Source organism: Bactrocera latifrons, unplaced genomic scaffold, assembly GCF_001853355.1.
Source record: "Bactrocera latifrons isolate USDA-ARS-PBARC rearing strain unplaced genomic scaffold, ASM185335v1 scaffold_117, whole genome shotgun sequence".
NCBI lineage: Eukaryota > Metazoa > Arthropoda > Insecta > Diptera > Tephritidae > Bactrocera > Bactrocera latifrons.
Genome location: NW_017534597.1, coordinates 961,863 through 971,396, shown reverse-complemented (window position 1 = coordinate 971,396; position 9,534 = coordinate 961,863). Strand labels below are relative to the sequence as shown.

Sequence of the window (9,534 nt, the reverse complement as noted above, 5' to 3'; positions counted from 1 at the left end):
ATGGTAATATATAGTATATGTTTTTGTTTATCTATATAAGTATATCCACCTATAGATCTATAGATAGTTTAAGAATCCGCAGAAAATACAAGTATTTGCAGCATTTCTACATAAACAAATATAAACAGATAACATATTGACATATTAGTGTATATACATACGTACATATGTATTATATATGCTTCTGTTTGAACGAATGACGTACTCACACTTAATTTYGCCTTAAAATAGCTTAAGTCAACTTTAATAAATGTAAGAAACTTGACGATGTACATATGCTGTATAGAAAAGAGAGACGTTTGAGACAGAAAGCCATACATACATATATATATATATTAACTTCCTTTTCCACGAAGTATAAATCCTTCACAGGTGCATTTCTTATAGCATAAAAGGTATAAAAAGATCTTTATCTCGATTGCGTTCGGTCAGTTTGTATGGCAGGTAGTATGGTATAGAGGTCGAATCAGAACAATTTATTTGGAAATTGTAGCGTTGACTTGGATAATTATCTATGCCCAATATAGTGAAGATACCTTGTCAAATAAAAATGTTTTCCATACAAGGACTTCATTTTGATCGATTAGTTTGTATGGCARATATATCCTATAGTGRTCCGATATTGGACCGAYTCCGACAAATGTGCTGTTACTTCGCCAGAATAAAATGTGTGCGAAATTTCAGATCGATTTCTTTAAAACTAAGACTGGTTCGTGTAAATACACATGAGCAGACTGAGAGACTTGACTAAATCGACTCCGCTCGTGGAACTGATCTAAATATATTTAATATATTTACTTTAAAGGGTCTCCCAAGTTTCCTTCTGGGTTTTACAAACTTCATGGTGAACTTAGTTTACCATGTTATTTACCAGACAACAATATATCTTAGATGATTTTTAGTTCTTTTTAGTGTATCAGTTTGATATAGTAGATTGGCTCAGAAGCTACTCCCTAGAAGTACATATTTACATGTGAAGCTTTAAACTCCCCAAAAGTCTATTACAATCAAATTATACCTTCGAAGAGACTCACTAAATTGTCAAGTCTTACCGTTACGAAAAGAATTTTCTATAAAATCATTAAAACTATTTCTAAGAAATTATTAATTTATAATCCGAAACTGTTTAAAACTGATCAAGAATTCTTCCAGATATTTAATTGTAAAATTGAATTTCGTCAAGTTGACGGGTTCCGTAAATATAGTGTTAAAGAATGATTGATTTTTTCTACTAAGGTATGTACCTAAATTAACTTAAACTATTATGGAAAACTTGGACCTGAAGGCCCACATATACAACGCCTTTAATGCAAGTATATGGTTAAGAGATTACGKGAAATATACAAATAATAAGCTTAATAGCTACAACAACTTCTCCTAAAAGGGTTTCAGTAAAATTTTCCTACTCATGGAAAGGAATTTCTTATATTAAGTACAGTAATTCTAAAAATGAGYTAACTCTTTCAATATTTAGTGAAAATTTCCTATGTATATGGACAATAAGTTCTCATAAGCGGACAACCTTCATGAACACAACGTTATCATTAATATTTTTTATAAAACCAAACYGACTAACTGGACGTTCCAACGGCCGTACATTGACAATATTTTGAAATAAACGGACAAATTTTCATAAAATGTGTCAAGAAAATTGTGTACAATTTATAGTTGCTGACTTTTTAAATTTTAATTAATTTTTTTTTAATGCTTTGCGACATTTGTTTTTAAGAATAATACCTCAACTGATCACAGCAAACAAACTGACTTGCACTGATACTGTTTGATTCGCCGTGGCTGAATTGCAATTAATGGGAAATTACCATTCATTCACTTCTGGCTGACATTGGCTCGTATACATTTAATACACATGTAGAAATATAGTTCTCAATTGCAGTTTCTGAATGTAAGAACATGTATGTGCATATATTTTAAACACTCATTTTAGCCACGCCCCCCATATGTTTACAGCTGCCTTTGCAGGACAAAAGCCCGGCGACGATAGGTGGTTATGAAGAATTTCGCCGTATATGCTGGGGATGCATACTTTATATACATATCTCCAAATGCATTATAGGTTCATATAAAACGAGAAAAGCGATAACCAGATATGCACCGAAACACAGCTGGATATAAAGAATTTAACTGAATTTAAATACGAAAGTGTTAACTTGTGCGTGTGGTTACAGTCAGAATATTAATTGCTATACTTAGAATTTTTGACTTAATTCGTTTAACACGCTCGACAGTTTAAACAAATGTTTATGTATGTATGTTTTATGTTGTGTTCGATTTTTTGTGTACATGAGTATATTTATACAATATTTGTATGTGGATACAGTAACTATTTAGTATGTAAAAACACGAAGAGGCGTGCCGAGTGCAGCTAACACCGGCAAAAAACTACGTGACATTGTCAACATTTGACGCTCAACATTCACTAGATTTCAGTTCGTTAGTTGCTTTGCTGCAGAAAAGTCAATTTGTGGAAATTCTTCTAACATTCTTCCACTTGCAGTGAATTAAATTTTATATATCGTATTTTTGTCTAGAACTTATCAAGAATAAAAATGGCAAACGATAACCTAACAGCGGTATTGTACGGCATCGAGGATTTACGTTTGGTAAGTACCTAACCCATTAGCGAAACTGCGAAGTTATTGATAAGATATGAATATTTATTACTTTCGATTAAAAAATGGTTCGGTGGGTGGATTACGGCAATATTAAAATTGCTTGCYGTAAATAAATTGAAAATACCCGCTGTTAAATTGGGGAGTTCAAAAAATGTTAGTCGAGTGACTTTAGTTTTTATTAGTAGTTTAATTTAGATAATTAAAATTAATTAGAATTTGAGTTTTAAATAGATTTGTCCAGTCAATAAGGCTATAAGTTTTTTTTTAATTATCGGAATAATGCTGAATTAGTACACAGAGTTATTCATTATTTGCTTTACGAGTCCTTGTGATTGCTATCAATCTATGTATTTTACGTAGCAATTTTCCTTCGAGCATCCAACGGAAATTGCGTTTACCCGAATTTTGAAATGGTTATTCCTGGCTACAAAAAATGCTTTTAAAATATCTGCTAACCAAATTCTTTGAAATTATACATCTGTGTGTGTGCGACCCCTTGCTTTTGACATTTTTTATTTTTTTAAAAAGAACTTAGCTGACAGATGGCTGCTAACCAAATATAGCGAAAACTAAATTGACAACGTTCAATAGGCCACATTGAGCCTTTGTCAAGGAAACCGTTGTTATTGTTGCTGTTATTGTTGTAGCGGCAAAATTCTGCCGAATTCACAGTGCTTGACCGGATAAAAAATACTGATCCGTTCCGGTTACGTAGACCTGAGTGTCGTGGGAACTGCCAAAGGTAGCGTCATATGGTCTGGTATAGTAGACAAATGGACCACTTCTGACACTGTCAATTTAGTGCTGGGCTTCCCATACTACATACCGTAAATTGTTTTTGCATTGTCATACAAAACGAGTATTTTTATTTCTTGAAGTAGAGCTGTTTGTTTTGGCTGTGGGCTCGKCTGCGCGTTAATCATGCCACCTACTGTGTATATTTATATACATACGTATTAGTAAATGTACACAACTGGAATTTTAATTCGATGCAATCTTTAAAGACTCTCYGATAATACTATAAGACTTTAGAATGTTATAAAATTGTACATTTTTGCACTTAAGACAACAGTCGCATAGTTATGAAGATCAAATTGTTCAGACATTTGTTTTGAGATGTGCTCTTATTTACTAATATGCTTATTAAGAAATGCTAATAGTTGTAGTACTTGAGCGTTTGACTTTTTATCCCCAGCAAAGTTTTTTTACGAGTGACTGTGCTTATACAAATATTCTCATTCCAATAATTGCTTTATAATCCCGATTTTTAAAGCGCCTTCGTTTGAATGATGAGTTCAGGTACTGATGTACTACACTGACTTAAGTCCTGGGACTTTSTGGTACTATGTAGGGTCTYTTCAAATTCAGCTTCACTCGTGCTCAAAATAAAAAGCATAGAACTCTTCCAATAGGTAGGAAACCAGTTTTCATATAAGTTTAAGATTTTTTTCAGACGCGAAAGGTCAACAATGTGATCAGTCGGTGATTAGATAAACCGATTTAGACGCTTCTTTCTCAAACCAATCTTGAGGATTAGTTTATAATTTAATGATCATACTAATCAGTTGTCGTTAAGTATAGCATGAAACAATTGACATCTATACTAATATGATATTAGTCTGAGAGTTGTTTCATCATTAATTAAATTTAGATATGTTTGAGAAATTACTTTGGTCAATAGCTGCTAATTATAAGATATAGACCTATTGCTTTAATTAATATAAATCTTGTATGCCATTTTTTCAGGAACAACGTCCCATTCCTGAAATTGCTGATGATGGTTGGTATTTCTGTTGAATATTTTACTCAAAATATACACAATTTTAATAAAAAAACATTTTTTTTATAGAGGTGCTCTTAAAAATGGACTCCGTCGGCATCTGTGGTTCTGATGTGCATTATTTGGTACATGGACGCATTGGCGATTTTGTGCTCACAAAACCAATGATCATCGGACACGAAGCTTCTGGCATCGTAGCTAAGGTGGGCAAAAAAGTGAAACATCTTGCGGTGGGTGATCGCGTAGCCTGTGAGCCGGGCGTDCCTTGCCGTTACTGCRACYATTGCAAAGCCGGCCAATAYAATCTYTGTCYYGRYATGATTTTCTGTGCGACGCCACCTTATGATGGCAAYCTCACACGCTATTATAAACATGCTGCYGATTTCTGCTACAAACTGCCCGACCATGTAACCATGGAAGAGGGTGCATTGCTSGAACCACTTTCGGTTGGTGTACATGCTTGTCGGCGTGCTGGTGTAGGACTTGGTTCGAAGGTGCTGGTATTGGGCGCTGGTCCTATTGGTTTGGTGACACTTTTAGCTGCGCAAGCTATGGGTGCAGAACAAGTCTTGATTACGGATTTGGTGCAGCAGCGYTTGGATGTCGCCAAAGAGTTGGGTGCCACACATACGCTGCTCATGGGTAAAGATGAAAGCGCGGAAGAGGTGGCGAAAAAAGTACATCAAGTGATGGGTGTTGAACCCGATAAATCGATCGATTGTTGCGGTGCCGAGTCAACCACACGTCTCAGCATTTTCGTAAGCGATTTATATAATTTAAAGAAAATTTGGGGTATATTTGAATGCTATAATTGYTTTTGTTTAGGCTACACGTTCAGGCGGTTGCGTTGTTATTGTAGGCATGGGTTCCCCTGAACCTAAAATACCCTTGATTAATGCCTTGGCACGAGAAGTAGATATACGTGGCGTCTTCCGCTATTGCAATGAGTGAGTTGTAATTGGTTAAGATGTATTTTAAAATCGAAATTAATTATTAYATATTTRTTATTAGCTATCCGGCWGCATTGGCTTTGGTTGCGTCCGGTAAGGTGAATGTAAAACGCTTGATTACTCACCACTTCGACATCACAGAGACGGCCAAAGCATTTGAAACCTCACGCTATGGACACGGTGGAGCCATCAAAGTCATGATACACGTGCAACCAAGAGATACAAATAATAAAGTTTAAGAGAGTTTCAATGGAAACTTATAATTGATAGGATATATTTTGTTTTAGTAAAAGCGTTGTATTTTCATAAGCATTMAAAAAAAGTAAATATAGATGTATGAACTGATAATTTGTTGTTTTTTACGTCAGAAGGACAATGGAAACTAGAAACTACTTGGAGATAATTTATGGAAGTGGAATATTTTTATTAAGAAATACTTTTTCCTTTGACGCTTCTATATTAATATTTAAATCTAGAAAAACTCAACATGAATGGCTTAGAAACTAGTTAAAGAGACTTTAAGGTGTTAAGACCCTTTTAATTTTGTTGGATAGCCCTGGTAGCTGTTTTTTAGCTTATAGGACATTAATCGTTGCAAAACATAATCCATAAATATTTCTGATACCTTAACTACTGCCATTATGGAGGTTTTCATTATTTTTTTATATAAATTGCTATTTTGATTCAGAGCGTTTTTCTATTAACTCCAAATTGGCACATTTCAGAAGATCTCAATTAATAAAAAAAAAAGTCAAAGCCGAGATTCTTATCGACCAGCAGTATTTATGTATATTTTYTCACACCTATGGCTTTATCAAATAAAAAATTAATGTAGGTCAACAAAGGTCAGAAAATACGTCAAAAGCATTTCGGTAATATTGAAACATTATAAAACGTATACAAAACGAAACAGCAAATCCAACAAAAAAATATATATGTATGCAAACATATTTATTACTAATAAGTAAGACGTACATACTTGCACTGTTCACTTAGTATTATCTATTAATTGATGATGCAATTTTCAGCTCTCACAGCTTGAGGATCACAAGATCACATTGTTGCTGTCCGAATATATGATTTACTTAACCGTGTGTGGTATACGGTTTTATTATATAAAATATTCGCAAATTTCAGAATTTTTAAAATTGAACGCTATTTTCCTATCTTCATGCTTCGACGTARAACTTAGAGAAATTTTAAATAAAATGAGCCACCTGCTTTCGACGTTTCTAAGGCTATACAGTTATGTACATATACCACACTTATGTATGTAAATAAACAGGTTATGTTAAACTGATAAGCTAATAAGCCATGCATAGGTTAGTTTTGGTATTTTGCGATACCAGATGGATTTAACAGACTCTGCGGCCTCACTATCGATACCTCCTCTAGTGTATCATACCGTGGAGATCCCAAATGCTTACAGCGTAGATGTGTTAATGCAGGACAAGTGCACAAGAGATACTCCATTGTTTCCCTGGTGCCCTGTTCTTGACATTTTTTGCAGTCTTCTCGATMTGTCAGCCCCATCCCAAAACTAAACAGTGACCAGTTAGTATTTACATCATGTTCATATAGTCTCTTCTATCGAGTGCTAATAGGAATTTTGTGTACTTCCGATCTACCGTTTTGCACATGCAATTTTGTCCACTATCTCATTGTCCTCGATGACTTTGTGGCATGGCACCCAGTGGAAGTGAAGTTGMTTATTTCTGGCAACATTTTTTACTGCTGCCGTGCTTCCCAAGRAACTTGTGGCCGATTTGCGATAGGAAGTTGCTCTGAAATTATAACAAATTTTTTAACAGTAATGTTTTTTATAAAATCTTAAGTATATTTTAACAATTTCAGCATAACTTCGAAACAGTTACAATTATGGAAGAGAAGCCACTGATTAACATAGTTATTTTAAATAAACAAAAAAAAAAAAAAATCACTCCTTTGGGCTTAAAATTCAATTTGACAAATACCGTACTGGTACTTTCATTTTCAAAAGTCATCAGTTATTGGGCTACGCCGACGATATCGACCCAGTCGGTCGCAAAAACATGGTCTTGTGTGCAGCATTCTCATGCAAAACGGATCGAAGCAGATGGGTCTGGTGGTAACCAATGGAAAAATGGCTGGAAGAACATGTCACTGTTGACAGTTATAACTTCGAGACGGTGAAAGACCTCGAGAATCCTCCAGCATAATTACAAACAACGACGTCTGCCACAAAATTAAACGGAGAGTTACTTTTCTCAACAGATGCTATCAAGAACTCAGCAGGCAATTGAAAAGTAGAGTCCGCTCTGTAAACTAAGGCTCTATAAGTTACTTATAATGTACGTTCTGCTGTATGGTGAAAGCATGGACGATGACGAAAAACCAGTAACATTCTTTAGGACCGTTCAAGAAAGAAATTCTCCCACGATTTTTTTTGGTATTTTGGCGAGTAGTTGATTCAATGGAATGAAGGTGATATGGACATGTGAGGCGCATTAAATACAACGGCTGCGCTGGAAAGTTTTCCATGCTAGCTTGCAAAATGTAGGACTCGGTTCCGAAAAAAATGAGAATCCAAAGTCAATGAAAAAATTATATGGTTGCAGAATGGGCTAAAATTTAAGTCTCCAATTGGCGCCGTCGTGCGCAATGACTTGTTGAGAGACGACTGACGCAGACTTGCCAATGTTGTCAGGTCCACCACTTAGCTGTAATGACAATCCGATTATGAATATCATATTAAATGAAATCAGTGGTGAAGGATGTGAGAGATGATAGACCTATTGAAAATAACAGCGGATGCTCATACTCGGCAATATTTATCTATAAATAATGAAAACCGTTATTGACAGTCAAATGGTAAGTAATTTATGAGCACATMAATCTATCAATCAAGCTACATTATAAAACTTTTTCATTTTAATTTTCATTACAAACATTTTTACAAAAAGAGGAAATCGAATAGAGTTGAAATGAATCAAATTTAAAGTTGGAACAATCAAATTTGGATACAAATTAAATAAATCAAATACAAATGTACATTTAAATTTTCAAAAATGATTTTGAGCCAATATTCCACCCTTACTACGTTCAAATGTGTAGCGCCAACGCTTGCTTACGTCACGTGCCAAAAATTATTGGAGACGTAGTGAAGCGCTTCAGTTCGAAATGTGTTGGCGATTCTGATGGCAAAGGTAAGAAATCAAAGAAAGATGGAAAGGATAACTTAACAGCCGTGCTGTATGGCATCGAAGATTTGCGACTGGTAAGCAAAGTCAAGGCGACTTATCAAATCGAAATAAAAAAACTTCGCACAAACCCAAATTTTTCTTGATTCCACAGATTTACTGCTCGCCAGGACCACAATTGGTGGTATTTATGGCATCAATACATTTTRTGGGATAGCGTAGGTCGGCTGGTGTTGTAGCAGAACTAACGGGGCGGGTGTTGAGGCCAATGATATCAATATCATCGACGGACTCTTATAAAAGATTGTGCCTTCTCGATTCAACTCTGCAGCTCGAATTATTCCCTCCAGCAGTAGATTGAAGAAGTTGCACGATAGAGAATTGCCTTGTCTAAAACCTCGATTAGTATCGAGCGGCGTGGTCTTTCCCGTTCCTGACGGAGCTTTTGCTCTACGTCAGTTTACACGGCCGCATTAGTTTTGCGGGACATAGCGGCATAAAGCCAGCACCCTTAAAATCCAATAGTTGGGCATGCTTTCGTCCGACCATATTCTATAAAGAAGCTGATGCATGCTCCGTGTTCCATGGAATATTCTGTCCCCACATAAGACTGCTAATTAAACTGGGTTGGGATCGCATTCAGAATACTTCTAGCACATTTTATTAGACATTTGACTACACATTTTGACTAAAATGTGTTAATTATAGTAAAAGTAATAATTTACTCTTTCTATTACTTTTTTTTTTTTACAGGAACAACGCCCCATTCCAAAAATTGCKGATGGTGGTTAGTAATCAGTCAAATATTTTATGCAATCTATTCAGAAATCTAAATAAAAATTTCGTTTGTTTTCCTTAGAGGTGCTCTTGAAAATGGACTCCGTCGGCATCTGTGGTTCTGATGTGCATTATTTCTTACACGGACGCATTGGCGATTTTGTGCTCAAAAAACCAATGATCATCGGACACGAAGCTTCTGGCATCGTAGCTAA

General features: G+C 35.3%; 1 protein-coding gene across 2 annotated transcripts in view; it reads left to right on the top strand.

The window, feature by feature from the left end:
- The first annotated feature begins 2,430 nt into the window (after nucleotides 1-2,430).
- Nucleotides 2,431-9,534, top strand: part of LOC108977824 (sorbitol dehydrogenase-like) — an 8,166-nt gene continuing 1,062 nt past the window's right edge. Inside the window, exons 1-5 of one of the 2 annotated variants that reach the window (XM_018947758.1) lie at nucleotides 2,432-2,621; nucleotides 4,380-4,413; nucleotides 4,483-5,171; nucleotides 5,239-5,360; nucleotides 5,425-5,711. In XM_018947758.1, the coding sequence (XP_018803303.1) occupies nucleotides 2,568-2,621; nucleotides 4,380-4,413; nucleotides 4,483-5,171; nucleotides 5,239-5,360; nucleotides 5,425-5,602 (1,077 nt within the window). In that variant the 5' untranslated portion in view covers nucleotides 2,432-2,567 and the 3' untranslated portion in view covers nucleotides 5,603-5,711. Of the gene's footprint in view, nucleotides 2,622-4,379; nucleotides 4,414-4,482; nucleotides 5,172-5,238; nucleotides 5,361-5,424; nucleotides 5,712-9,534 lie in introns of those variants that run through there. The other variant, XM_018947750.1, reaches the window with a different exon arrangement.